Source organism: Chelonoidis abingdonii, chromosome 1, assembly GCF_003597395.2.
Source record: "Chelonoidis abingdonii isolate Lonesome George chromosome 1, CheloAbing_2.0, whole genome shotgun sequence".
NCBI classification, from domain to species: Eukaryota; Metazoa; Chordata; order Testudines; family Testudinidae; genus Chelonoidis; species Chelonoidis abingdonii.
The window spans coordinates 163855130-163870095 of record NC_133769.1 but is presented as its reverse complement, the minus strand read 5'-3'; the positions used below and the strand labels follow the sequence as shown (position 1 = coordinate 163870095).

Below are 14966 nucleotides of genomic sequence, written 5' to 3'. Positions count from 1 at the left end.
TTTATTTTAAAGGGAGTTTTCAGCCCCACTTCATCAAGCACAAATGGATTATTTCTCTTTCCAAGTTTTCTGCCCTTATAAAAGAAAATTCTTTTCATGGATTTCAGGGGGATTTGGAAGGCATCTGTAACCAGAGCCCTTGGTTTCTACTGAGCAAGTCACATGAGAGCCATTAACTCCTTCACAACTGCTAGACAGTTTTTGTGTATTTTTAATAAATAAATGATGTTGACTATAATCACTTCAAATGTGTTGGGGAGAAGGAAGAGGAGAGGAAAGGTGTTGGGCTGATAGCTTGGGGGAGAGTGAAGACTGCTATTTATCCACTCAACATGGGCAGTGACAGTGGAAGCTTCCCCCCACGCTAGCCCACCAACAGGCCACCTCCCTGAGCCACAGGTGCCATCCCCAGGGCTCACAGGGGTGTTCGGTCTCCATGGCCCATCCAGTCCTAAGTCTCTCTTCTGAGACTCCCAGCAAGGGGGCCAGTTAGCACCAGTTTTGGTGGGAGAAAGAATGGGTTTGTGATGTGGACTGAGAACATAAGCTCATTATACACAGGTCTCTGATCAAGGCTCGTACTGCTGTGATTTTCTGGCTCCAGCAAAACCAGGCTGGATTCAGACAAGCGACATTGCAGAGAAAGCCAGCACATCCTGTTATCTATCCTGTGAGCTGTCAAGTTCCTCCTTAGCAGCACTTTTAATTGAACATCCATAATAACCTGCAGCTGCTTATAGAAAGTGTCTCTTTGATCCAGTAAGATGAGTGAAGAGGCAATTTTTAGAGGAGATAGGCTTAGCACAGCTCTGACTGGCTGAGCAAGGAGTCTAGGAGGCTCCAATCTGCCACACCTGGCAAAGCAGCTGTCTAGGGATCACTCAATGTCCCATTTAAGAGCATGAGCTACAGTGGCATGCAGGACATACTGTCTGTCAAGCTACAGAGAGTGGGGGCCTGATTTTCAAAACAGCTCAGCTACCAGGTTAGGCACCGAAATGAAGTGACGAGATACTCAGAAGTACTCCGCACCCAGAAGTCTCCACTCTTGAGCATCTGGCCAAGTCTTTAGGGGCCTAACAGGTAGCTCAGCTTCTCCAAGAACCTGGCCACTTGTTCTGGGATATCTGGAAAGCCACCAGAAGCTAAACAGGAAGAGCTTAAAGTACAAAACAACTTGTAATGCATTAACCACCCCCACCCCATGTAACAGTTTGCGTAGTGAAGTAGAAAGCAGATGTCCAACCCACGACTAGACTGGAGGATTATCTGGTCATGCAGCAAAGGGTGAATACATATACACATTGAGAGACAGGGACAGCAAAAAGACAGGCTGTTTATCTTTAGTATGATTATACCCTGGGCAGCAGCAGGGCAAACTTCCCCACAGTTCTCCCGACTACAGGCCATGACCCTGACACAATACTGGGGCAGTGGCTCAGCATTCACTTGAAGAGGAGCGTGCGACCTACTGAATCGTCAGTACCACTTCTTGCAACACCTGAGTTTTCCTTGGCAGCCTCTTTGGGAAGGTCTAGTTATAGTTTGACCTTGTTTAACACACGAGACCCAAAATAAACCCAGCATGTGTGTGGTGGTGTAGCTGCAGGCATCACCTAACCTGTCTGGATATCACAGTGGGCAAGTTATACCAACCATACCTGGATCCATGGAAATTCACCTCGTTCCACGTCAGTGCTCCAAGCATTATATTTTCCAGCGTTGTTTAATCTAGCTAATTTAGGCTCCCAATAGTCTAGGTTGAAAAAAGGAACAAGAATATATGGTAAAAATCAAGGAAAACTAGAAAGCCCCTGGCTTCTCAGCATGCATATTTCAGTTCTTTTTTGGTTTGTCCTGAAGAAAGAGATTCCAGTACAAATACCTGATAAGCTGTAAAGCTGACAAAAGCTTCAGAGACATTGGATGTTATCAGCAAATAAAAATTGATTGTACCCGGCCCCTGATCTTCTGTAGGTATAGATAATGCTGTTCAAGGAGGCAGTGTAGCTATCCCATCAGAACTCCTTCTGCCAGCCTTCTTCTGCTACCACTAAGGTGGTCTGCTGGCATAGCTACGCAAGCCAAGCTCTGCAGTATACACATGGCCTTTAAATTACTGAAATGATGCCATAAGACAGTAGCATGCATGAAACATGGAGAGGCAGAGAAAATCTACAATTGCACTGCCTGGTGCCAAGTCATATTACTGAAGACCATGTCTGACCTTCTCAAATAATAAAATGTTCTTCTACCATGTGTTTAAACTCACTTATGTGACGAGAAGCACTGATCTGTGAATCAAGTATAAGTCCATTCATTAGGCCCATTGGTAACTTGCACTCTAGAGAGAACACAAAAATGGTTGATTACTGATGAGCTGCATTCCATAATTTATCAGGAAAAAGAGGGTCATTCAGAGTCATGTTTGAGGAGGTGGCTGGGCCTTTCTGATGAGGTCACCCTTTGTACCAACTCCCAGTAGGGCACATTTGGGACTTCATCACTGGTAAAAAAAGAAAAAAGAGAGAAAGCGCGAGAGATAGAGCTCTGTATGCCCACAGGATCAAAATCATCTCTGCATTCAATTCCCTCAATTAAGGATTCATAGGTGGTTTTAGGGAATCAATGAAGGTAAAGTTAGTGCTCTGAATGCTATACAACACTTCTTCTAAATTCAATGTACTATAATCACTCCATGAGCTTCCCCTTTATAATATAGCTGTTTCCTCCATTCAGATTCTATTCCATCATTACTGTCCCATGCACTGAAAGGGGGAGAACTATATAACTAGAATCCTGTATATTAGAATGATCATGATTAGATTCAATACCTTTTTCTACAACGATAAAGGAGGCCTGCATTCCAGCTTGCTGATATTCCCCCACTTCGGTGTCTAAAAGCCACATGCCAGCTTTTGGTGGTGTCATTTCAATAGTTCGAAATGAGCCTTTAAAAGAGAGAGGAGAAAAACAAATCAGAGCTAATCTATTGAAACGTTAGCAGGAGATTGGCTGAGACAGAACAGTGAGGCTGGATAAACCAAGGACTATCTATCCTGCCCATTCCTGGTGGCTTGACAAAGTGAGAGTCTAATATCCTGCACCTATTGGAGAGCATAGCAGATACCAACATCTTCTCCTTTTAATAAACAGGTTCTAATCAGAGACATGCGGGAATCAAAAGTTCAGATCTGAATCCAAGTTTCACCTCTTTAAAATTTACCTTTTCACATAACCTTGGATGCATGCACATATTTTGTATAATACTGCATACACAGTATGTGCTGTGTGGTCATGTGGTGAATGACCTAACCTTTTACACGGATTCATGCTGTGGTAACAGTAACTTTGAGGGGCTGATGCTGGCCCCTGCTCCAGCCATTGCTCTGGCAGTGTGTAAGGGTTGTAAAGGAGCCACAACAGACCATGCACTAGAGGGGAATTCTGTATGAGTCACAGGCTTATGCTTCCCCCACCATCCTGACACGTTCTTAAAAACCTCCAGTGACGGGGATTCCACAACCTCCTTTGGAAGCCTATTTCAAAGCTCAGCTACCCTTAAGAGTTAGAATGTTCTTCCTAATGTCTAACCTAAATCTCCCTGGCTGCAGATTAGTCCCATTACTTCTTGTAGGCTCTTCAGTGGAGAACAATTGGTCATCGTCCTCTTTGGCCTGGTCTACACTACGCGTTTAAATCGATTTAAACAGCGTTAAATTGATTTAACGCTGTACCCGTCCACACTACAACGCTCTTTATATCAAAATAAAGGGCTCTTTAAATCGATTTCTGTACTCCTCCCCGACGAGAGGAGTAGCGCTAAAATTGATATAAACATATCAGATTAGGATTAGTGTGGCCACAAATCGACGTTATTGGCCTCCGGGGGGTATCCCACAGTGCACCACTGACCGCTCTGGACAGCAATCTGAACTCGGATGCAGTGGGCAGGTAAACAGGAAAAGCCCCGCAAACTTTTGAATTATATTTCCTGTTTGCCCAGCATGGAGCTCTGATCAGGCACGGCTGCTATAGCGATCCCAAGTCAAAAAAGAGCTCCAGCAATGAGCCGTACGGGAGGATACTGGATCTGATACGCTTACTGGGAGAAAATCTGTTCTCTTCAGATGCTCCGTACGGAAGACGAAATGACCAAAGCGTTGAAAAAATCTCCAGGCCTACACAGTGCTGCGTGACAAGCATAACGGGAAAGTCAGAGCTCAATGACGCTAATGGAGGGACGGGGGTACTGAAGGACTCACAGCTTCTCACAGTACAGCATTCTCTGAAAAGATGAATTTGCATTCTGGCTGAGCTCCATTGCCTGTAGGTTCAAAACATTTGTCCGGCGTTCAGGGACTAGCTCCTTCAGTTACTCCCCTGACCAACGTGAAAGCAAAGGAAAGAAATATTTCATTGACCTCCTTTCAATGTCCTCTAATGGTACTGAATACTGGGGCTGGTGAGGACGGCGCATGGCGCAGCAGATGAAGCGCAGTATTCGCTCTCTCTCCTCTCCGGTGGAGGACGTGTGCAGTAATACTGGTAATGGTGCCTATGAACCCCTGAGTGCTCCAGACTGGCTTGATAGATGCTGAATACCTAACATTTGCCTGAATAGCGGCCTGTGGGGGGTGCCTGGGTAAAAACAGAATGATTCCTGGGTCACTCTCAGTTAGATTGGGATCAGAACGGCCTGTAACGTCTTCATCATAGGCAACGGGGACTCGAGCTTCAATCAGCCCCTCCTTTCGATGTGTAAAAAAGATTCTGTACTGCCTGGACTATCATAGCAGTGGATGCTGGCTCCTCTCCCACGCGCGTAATGTCCTCTGACTATCTAGCACCGGGGAGGCTGCCCCCCTCATTTTTATCCTCACTGAAACTCCTCATCTGTTTTACGTCACTGACAAAGATGGGCGGACACTGCCACGGTAGCCCAGGACAGGTTGGGCGAGGAGGAAAGCAACGGGTGGGTTGTTGCAGGGGCACCCTGTGAATACTGACACGGAGCAGCTGTTCTCTCTGATACACTCGTCCTGCTAGTACACTTGCCCATGATTCTATGGAGGCACTGACTCTATTGTTTAGAAAGACCATTAAGGAGGGATTGGACTTCGGGAGTCAATGCCCAGTTTTGCTTTGTGCCTTGGCGATCTCAGCCAGGGCAAATGCATAGCATAAACAGTACAAGGGGAACATAAACGCATCATCCCAGTTGCCAGTTTACTCAGCAGTGAGACGGTACAGGAACGATCTGGTAGCATGCTCTGCCTATCATCCAAAGCAAAATGAATGGTGCTTCGTAGTCGCTCGGAGTAATCGCCTCTGTCCGCGGCATCCAGTAAATATTGGTGACGGTAAATAAAAAAAGCTGACGGGCTCCATGGTTGCAGTGCTATGGCATCTGCCAGGGCAATCCAGGGAAAAGGGCGCGAAAGATTGTCTGCTGTTGTTTTCACCGGAGGAAGAGCATGACTGACGACATTACCCAGAACCACCGCAACCAATGATCTCAACCACGAATCCAAGGGTCAGGAGAGACTGCGGGAACTCATGGGATAGCTTATGGAATACTACCCACATGCAAACACTCCAGAATCGACGCTGAGCCTCGGACATGGACGCACACCACAATTTACTGTGCCTAGGTTGGCGGCCTGAAATCGAATTTATAATATCTGTTTTATAAAACCGGTTTAATGTAATTCGGAATTATCCTGTAGTGTAGATGTAGCCTTTATAACAGCATTTAACATACTGGAAGACTTATCAGGTCACTCCCTCAGGTTTCTGTTCTGAAGACTAAACATGTCCGGTTTATTTAACCATCCTTCATAGATCAGGTTTGCTAACCCTTTCATCATTTTTGTTGGTCTCCTTGAGACTGTCTCCATTTTGTCCACATCTTTCCTAAAGTGTGTGCCCAGCACAGGTTCTGGCTTTTAATTTTCCCCGGTGATGCTCAACCCCTACTCAGCCCCAGGCCCCACCTCCACCCTCACTCTGCCTCTTCCCATCCCCACTCCACTCCCGCCTCTTTCTGACACCTCCCCTGAGCGCACCCCGTCCCCGCTCCTCCCCCTCGTAGCACCTTCTGCATGCCGTGGAACAGCTGTTTAGCAGTGTGCAGGAGGCACTGGGAAGGAGGGGCAGGAGTTGATCGGAGGGGGCCAGCAGCAGGTGGGAGTCTAGCTTAGCTGCTGGTGGGTGCAAAACACTCACTAATTTTTCTCTGAGGGGTTACTGGCCCTGGAGCACTCACAGAGTCTGCACCTATGGTGCCAAGAGTTGGAGACAGTACTCCAGCTGAGGCCTCACCAGTGCTGAGTAGAGCAGGACAATTACTTCCCAAGTCTTACATACAACACTCCTGTCACTAGACCCCAGACTGATATTAAGCCTTTTTCACAACTGCATCACATTGCTGACTCATTTTAAATTTGTGATCCACTATAACCCTCAGATCCTTTTCAGCAGTACTACCATCTAGCCAGTTTTTCCCCATTTTGTAGCTGTGCATTTGATTTTTCTTCCTAAGTGAAGTACTTTGCACTTGTCTTTATTGAATTTCATCCTATTGATTTCAGACCAATTCTCCAATTTGTTAAGGTTGCTTTGAATTCTAATCCTGCACCCCTCCCACTTTGGTACCACCTGCAAATTTTACAAGCACTCAGTTATCCATGTCATTAATGAAAATATTGACTAGTTCTGGACCCAGGAGTGACTCCGGATGGACCCAAATGGATAACCCCTCCCAGTTTGTCAGCAAACCATTGCAAACTACTCGCTGAGTACCATCGTTCAATCTATTGTGCACCCACCTTATAGTAATTTCCCTAGTTTGATTATGGGAATGTCTCGTGGGACTGTATGAAAAGCATTTTGATGGCAACAAAAAAGAGCTCTATTGTGATTATTAACTAGTTATTCATGGGCTCTTTCTCTTCAGTATGAATACTAAGCTTTCTAGCCACAAGTCTCCAAGCACTTTACAAAGGGAAATCAGCGTTATTGTCCTCATTTTGCAGATGGGGGAAACTGAGGGACAGAGCAGGGAAGGGACTTGCCCATGTTCACACAGCAGGTCAGTGGCAGAGCTGGGAACAGATCCCAGACAACACGGTCTCCCACCTCTATCTCCCCTATACAAACCTGCTGTGCCTGATCAGGACATCAGTCCACGCACTCCATATCCATTTCCAACTTTGCCTAGTAACTTACATTTCAGAAGAAAGCAGCCTCCTCTCCAGTCCCACCTCCCCAACTCAGTGAAGTAGATCTGTGGTTCTCAAACTTTTGTACTGATGACCCCTTTCACACAGCAAGCCTCTGAGGGAGACCCCCACATATAAATTAAAACACTTTTTAATATATTTAACATCATTAGAAATGCAGGAGACAAAGAGGGGTTTGAGGTGGTGGCTGACAGCTTGCAACCTCCCATGTAATAACTTCGCAACCCCCTGAGGGGTCCCGACCCCCAGTTTGAGAACCCAGAGGTAAATGATGCTGGGGTTGGGAAAGTCCCTTCCAACCTCACAGGAAACGAACAGCTAGTATCTTGCAACACAAGACTTGATCATCACTATCTTAATGGGCCCAAGCCAATTTCTGCTTCTGCTGCTCTAATGACACTGAATTTTAGTAACGTCACTCCAACATTACCAAGTGTAGGGTTTATCCTCATAATTATGAGTATAAATGACAAGACACTGAGCTGATATGTACCTGGAAGGAGAGGGTAGACACCAAGCTGATGCCCAGGGACTTCTGTGAAGGTCTGACCATGAAAGTGAACCACGTGAATATCTTTTGACCCGCCCATATTCAACAAGTGCCATCGGACCAGTTCATCTTTATACATCTTCAGTCCTTGCAAGTGATATATGATCCCATTAATGGCTGAAAAGAAAAATATTACAAGGGATAAAAAAAACTACAAACACACTCCAGCTGAGCGGCGATAAAGATGTCAACTAGAGTTGGACCAGAGGATACAGATTGGCTCTAGATCCAAATGTCTCCAAAGCCTATAGAGTTTCAGATCTGGTGTCCTGGTCCATGCCAATCTCTAGTGTCAACATATAATAATGACCTTGTCAGTTAATGAATTAAGTGTCATTGCAAGCCTAATTGATGGTCATTCAAATAAGCGAGAAGGCTTTCTACCTTCCTGGTAGAAACAAAATGAACAAAAGCCCCAGAAACTTTTGAACAGTTAAAAGTAGATAGTGTTCAAATGTATCTGTTTGAATGAGTCGAACATGAGGCCAGCTTGATTCATATTAGGTTTGTGAGCCAGCCTAACCCCATAAACCCTATATTAGGGGGCATAAATTAAGTGGATTCCTCTTAAAGGGTCATTATCAGGTGGGTGTTGCAGCTCTGAAAATTTCAAGGCAAACCCCTCCCAGGGTCCTTGCTGGCAGTGGGAAAAAAAGGTTTCAAAAATATTAATCAAGTGTTGAGCAATACCCAAACGTCTGCCTGAGGGTACGTCTTCACTACCCGCCGTATCAGCGGGTAGCAATCGATTGCTCGGGGATCGATATATCGCGTCTCATCTAGACGCGATATATCGATCCCCAAACGCGCTTATATTGATTCCGGAACTCCACCAACCCCAACGGAGTTGTGGAGTCGACAGGGGGAGCCGTGGACATCAATCCCACGCCATGAGGACGGTGAGTAATTTGATCTTAGATACTTCGACTTCAGCTACGTTATTCACGTAGCTACGTTATTCACGTAGCTGAAGTTGCGTATCTAAGATCGATTTTCCCCCGTAGTCTAGACCAGCCTTGCGACTGCAAACAGCCTAAAGCAATAGCTCTGAGAGGTGTGAACTATCCACTTCATCTAAATAGTGCACTGATTCTGAAATGTAAAGGTGATGATTTAAATGCCAACTTTGTTAACTATTTCACTACTTATCATTTTAGTGGAAACATCCAGCGAATGTGCTTATTCCAATTACAAACTGCCTCTGATCTCCTCAGTTGGGGGATTTAATACTAAAATAAACTAACAGAGGTTACTGTGTTGATGGCAATATTCAATATCATATTAAATTCAGAAAAACTCAATTTTTCAAATTTAAATGTAAGTGCCACAGAATTCACAGCCTGCTGCCCCTGAATGCCAGAGAATTCAGAGACCAGGCCACAGGATTTAGGCACTGCTTGCTGTAGAGTACAGGGGGCTTGAATATAATGAGACAGACTCTATTAATGTCAACAGATCTGACTTATGTCTGACTTTAAGGACCACATTTTAAAAATGTGGCTTCCATTTTTGTGTACAATCACTTATTCACATGAATAATAGCACTAACCAGCCAAGTTTCCAAAAGAGGTCTCCCATTTAGGCACCTAAATGAAGTGATCAGATTTTCAAAAGTGTGCATCACCCAACAGCTCTCGTTGTGAATGGGGGGAGCTGCTGGGTCTTGATCTCTTTGGAATAATTGGCCACTTCTTTGGGTACGTAGATGGGAACTGGACTCTTCTGAAAAGCCAGATTCTGTTGTGGGTGCTAAGCACGTTTGAAAATCCACCTCCTATGCACAAACTCCCATCTGTGCCAATTAGAGCTGGCTGAAACCCGGATTTTCTGTTTCATGGGGAATTTCACAATTTTTCTGAAACACAAAAATGTATTTTTGTGGGAAATATAATTAAAACTGATGCAATTTGCAAAAAAATTTGGCGTAATCAGATCAGCATGTTCAATTCAACTGAAAATTGTTTCAGTTGAAAAATTTCCTACTAGGTCTCCTAACAAACAAACAAACAAAAAAACCCCACCCACACTCCGCCCAGATTGAGCCTGTGCTATGCCTGGCTGAAAATTATCTTGAAACTGCTTTTTGATGGAAAACTGATTTTTTTTTAAAATGAAATTCTCATAGAAAAGGTTCTGTTTTCCATGGAAAGCTTACTTGTGTTGAAAAACCTGAAGAACCAGGGAGATTATGGTTTTCAGCCCACAACTGAAAACTTCCTGTCCAAAACCTGAAAACTTTTTTTTTTTTTGGCAAAGTCAAAATTATTGAGGAAAATTTTACAAAAACATTTTTTCTGTTTTTGTCAACATTTTCCAACCAGCTCTAGTCTATATGCATATTGTATTTTGATATGCACAAGAAATAGTGCAAAAAAAGTGCATGCAAATGATGTATGCGTGCAAAGAGACAAGTGCACCAGGAGAAGCTGGGTTGAGGTCTTTTTAACTCCTTCCTCTTCCCTCCTAACATGGATAACTGACAAAGGAAACATTAGTACCATGGAATTTATGGTATTTTTGTACTTCTGAGGTCTTCTCACTGTAAGTCCTTTTGGAATGTTTATTGAAGTACCAGCTTTTCTCTTCATCAAAGACCATAAAAAGCAGGACAAACTCTCGGGTATCTACTGGCCTGTTGTTACTTGTACTGAGGGTTCCCTTTTGACAGATCAAGATTGGACCAATCAAGCCTGAGTGAATATCTTTCTCCTGGAAGGCAATAAATACAAATTACAAGTAAAAGTTAGGGTTTCCCAAAATACGTCATTAATAACAATTTGCACATTCACAAGGGCTTTCATTTGAGGATTTTCCCTTACAAGTATTAACACTGGTGCACAGGAATTGCCAGACTGGATCAGATGCAAGGCCCTTGCAGATCAGCATTGTGTCTCCAACAGCGGCCAGTGCCAGATTTTTTTCATGTTTTTTAAATGTCCCTAAAACGTATGCTGCCAGTCCCTGATCCCTGTCTAGTTCTGCATGGGTGACCAGTTCCAGAGGAGGCTGTACCATGGTTATAAAATGGCATTATAATCATTTCTGTATTGTTCCCCATCCTAATCCACATGCATCATAACATTTTGTTTGCTTTTTCAACTGCAGCTGCACATTGAGCAGAGGTTTTCATTGATCTGTCTGCAGTGATGCTCAGGTACCGTTCCTAAGTTGATACGGTTAATTTAGAACCACATAAGGTGCAAGTAGTTTAACATTTTCTGTCTAATACACATTATTTTGTACAAATCAATACTGAATTTAATCTACCATCATGTTGCCCGTTCAACTAGCTTGGTTAAGTCCCTCTGAAGTTCCTCACAGTCTTCTCTGGACTTGGCTAACCTAAATTAATTGTGTCATCAATAAATATTGCTACCTCACTAGTCACCTCCCTCTCTTTCCAGGTCATAATAAAAAAACCAAACAAAACACAACAATGGAGCTAATACAGAACCTTGTGACCCCTTGCTGTTAGTCTTTTGCCATCATGAAAACTGACCATTTAATCCTACTGTTTGTTAACGCTTTTAACCAGTATTTGATCCATGACTATACTCAGCCTTGCATTGTAAGACTAATTACTTTCCTCAGTAGCCTCCTATGTGTAACCTTGTCAAGGGCCTTTTGAAAGTGTAAATAAAATATGCCATTTAATTCTGCGTTATCTGCTATTTTATTGACACATTAAAAGGATTCTAACAGATTAGTGACACAACTTTCCTTTACAGAAACCATGCTGGATAGACCCTATCATACCATGATCTTCCAGATCTTTTATTATTCTATTTGAATGATTATTTCAACCAAAATTTACCAGGTACAGAAGTAAGACTTTATTAATTAATAAAGGTTGGGTAAAGGTCCCATTTTACAGATGAGGAACCCAGATCCAAAATGTGTTTGCACGTCACATTGCAAACATGGGAGCTGGGCGAATCTCTCAGCTATGCTATATTCCTAACTAAGGGCCTGATCCAAACGTCTACTGAACTCAACAGAAGGACTTTGGATCAGGCCCTAAATTTGTGTTAGAGGGCTTGATTCGACATTGCCTTGCGTAGCTACAGAACTCTATGCAAAGTGGCTATGAAATGCTACCAGATCAGAGTTCTCCACTCATTCATGCCAGTGGCAGCAATTTATATTTACTTTGCATAGGCATAAACTATTAGATCAGGAACAAGAAAGTGGCGAATCAGGCCCAAAAGAATAGGAAGCAAAGCCAGTATTTCAGCAACAAGACATAGTAGTTGTTATCCAATAGACTGTAGCATCCTTCTGCTTAGATTTTCTTACCGGGTTTACACCAGAGTAATAGGCCCAGGACCTACAGGCTGCTCCAGGTTGTATAGGTCCAGACCGCTTGGTTGCAAACCATATGTAGGTATAGGTGTCATTTGGCTGAACTGCATCATCCTTTTTGAACCAGTCTGGAGACTCATCTTCATAACTGGTTCCCTCAGAGGATTTCTCATAGAAAAGCCCATGGGAATGGAGGGAGTATGGTCTGGATGCCAGATTTTTAAAATGAACCTGGAAAATAAATACAGGCAGATTCTTGATTAGCAGATTTGGGCCTAAACCAACCCCCCAGGCATAAAACACCCATGAATGGTGTAAAGTACAAATTCAGGATTCAGATTTGTCTACTGATTATGGGCTAGACTGTGCCTGGTTGGAGGTGGGGAGTGTAACTCCTGACACATCTTTATGGGGTGCAGCAGACTCCACTGTGCACAGCTAGTAGTATGTGGGGAGCAGGGTAATGGCTCTGCCTACTCCCTGCCCCCTTTCCAGCATTGTTCCCAAGAGGGAGCAAGTTGGTAGCAGTCCCGGCGTTCCTGTGAGAACCCCAATTCCAGGCAGGTCTACCATGGGTTGCACAAGGGTGATAGGGGGTCTTTATTCTTTCCTACACCCTTGGGTGGCGGTGTTAGACAGAGCACAAGCTAGTTCTACAGTAATACCAGATCCCAGTGTTTGTAATTCCCACTGGTGTCAATGGGAGTTTCTCTATTATGCATCTCCCTCATCCCAGAGGTGGACTGCCAGGGCAAGGAGCTGGTCTTTTCTCCCTCACTCAGAGGATTGAGTTCCAAGATTAGGGTTGGCTTTTGTCTCCCCTTTTCTTGTTCCTGATTTTTATGTAACTCATCTGTTCCCTTATGTACTAGAGAGCCTGGTCAAAGAAGTTCGAGATAATGAACAAGTGGCTAATGGTTCGAATGGTGGTCCGGTGAGGCATTTCAGTACCAGGTTGAGGTCCCATGTTGGTATAGGTTGTCACACGTCTGGATAAACATTTCTGAGACCCCTGAGGAAGTGTTTTGTAGCTGGGTGTGCGAATGTCGAAGTTCCATCGATCTCTTGGTGGAATGCTGAAATGGCTGCAAGATGGACTCTGATCAAGCTCATTGTTAGCCACTGCTTTTCAGCTCCAATCTAAGATTAATGGTAGTGCAGCTGAATTGCTCATCAAGTGTCTTCCTTGACACCAGGCAGAGAACCTCTTCCATTTTTGAAGGGATGTGTTTCTCCTAGTCAGTTTTCTGCTGTTTAATAATACGTTTGACTTGTTCCGCGCAGGTTATTTCATCATGGTGGAACCATTCAGAAGCCATGCCTGTAGGTGGAGTATCTCCAGATTCGGGTGGAGAGTTTGACCATTGTGTTGAGACAGCTGATCTGACCGGCCCGGGAGAGCTCGCGGGGCACATATCATCATGCATAACAGGTAAGGATACCATGCCTGCCTGGGCCATGTTGGGACTGTAAGGATAACTTTGGCTCTGTCTGCTCATATCTTGTGTATCACGTATGATATGACTGGTATCGGTGGAAACACATACATGAGTGGTGCCTCCCATTTGATGAAGAAGGCATCCCCTAATGATCAGTAGCCCCAGTCCTACTCTTGAAGAGAACACTGTGCATTTGTGATTCATTGGGGATGCAAACAGATCGATGGTGGGGAGCGTTCCACCATTTGAAGATTGAACTCAGGACCTCTCCATTCATCTCCCATTCATGATCCTGGGAGAAGTAGCTGCTGAGCGTGTCTGCTGTCACATTCTGACAACTTGGCAGCTAACATGCTGAGATGTTTACGTTATCTTGTATGCACCAATTCCAAAGTTTCATGGCTTCTGTGCATAGAGAATGTGAGCGAGCTCCTCCTTGCCTGTTGATGTAGAACATGCAGGCAATATTGTTGGTCATAATTTAAATGGATTTGTTCCATATATAAGGTAGGAAGTGCCTGCAGGCATTGCAAACTGCTCATAGCTCTAGCAAATTCATGTGCAGTGAGTCTCTCCCGGAGATCATTTGCCTTGTATCATGTGTTGACCCATGTGAGCACCCCAGCCTATCAGTGAGGCATCTGTGGTGATCACTGTTGTCGGGGGTGTCTTTTGAAATGGGATACCCATACAGGTATTTCGTAGCCTTGTCCAGCATTGTAGTGAGTTGAGGACATTTGGTGGAACTGTGAGCCATTTGTTTAGGTTGTGTTTGCTTAGTATGTATACCGTGCTTAGCCAACCTTGTAGACTTCGTATATGTAGTCTTGCATGTTGTACCATGAACGTTGTGGCTGCCATGTATCCTAGTAATTTTAGGACCATGCGAGCCCAAACTTGAGGACTGACTTGTACCTCTGAAATGAGGTTCGTGAGGGTTTGTGAATCTGGTAAGGGGTAATGACGCCTTGGTTTCTATGGCGTTGAGGTGTGCCCCGATAAAAGTCTAGTTGTTGGACTGGGTTTATGGTTGATTTCCATTCGTTTATTTGTAGACCCAGCTCCCGGAATAGTGTGAAATTGGATTGGACTGTGTCCATTGTGTCTTGTAGGCAATCGTCCAGGTAGGGGAAAATTATTTTCCCGTTTGTGCAGATGAGCAGCTACCCCCACTAGAGTTTTGGAGAAGACTCTTGGTGCTGTGGATAGGCCAAATGATAGTATTCCATATTGGAAGTGTTCTCGTCTACCGTGAATCATAGACATTTCCTATGAGCAGAATGAATGGTGATATGGAAATAAGCATCTTGGAGGTTGAGGACTGAAAACCAATACCTCTGTTGCAATGTTGGGAGTATCACACCCAATGTGACCATCTTGAATTTTTGGGATCTGACAAACTTGTTGCGCTTCTGTTGATCCAGGATGGGT

At 44.2% G+C, this 14966-nt stretch overlaps 2 protein-coding genes across 2 annotated transcripts in view; both read right to left on the bottom strand.

Annotated features, from left to right (window-relative positions):
- The window catches only part of LOC116829783 (coagulation factor V-like), a 130566-nt gene that overhangs the window by 70403 nt on the left and 45197 nt on the right, over positions 1 to 14966 (bottom strand). The window lies entirely within an intron of this gene.
- LOC116829781 (venom prothrombin activator pseutarin-C non-catalytic subunit-like) overlaps positions 1 to 14966 on the bottom strand; it is a 63295-nt gene that overhangs the window by 8502 nt on the left and 39827 nt on the right. The window contains 6 exon segments of the mRNA XM_075073297.1: positions 1662 to 1756; positions 2273 to 2344; positions 2835 to 2951; positions 7738 to 7911; positions 10293 to 10503; positions 12091 to 12327. Coding sequence (XP_074929398.1) covers positions 1662 to 1756; positions 2273 to 2344; positions 2835 to 2951; positions 7738 to 7911; positions 10293 to 10503; positions 12091 to 12327 — 906 coding nt within the window.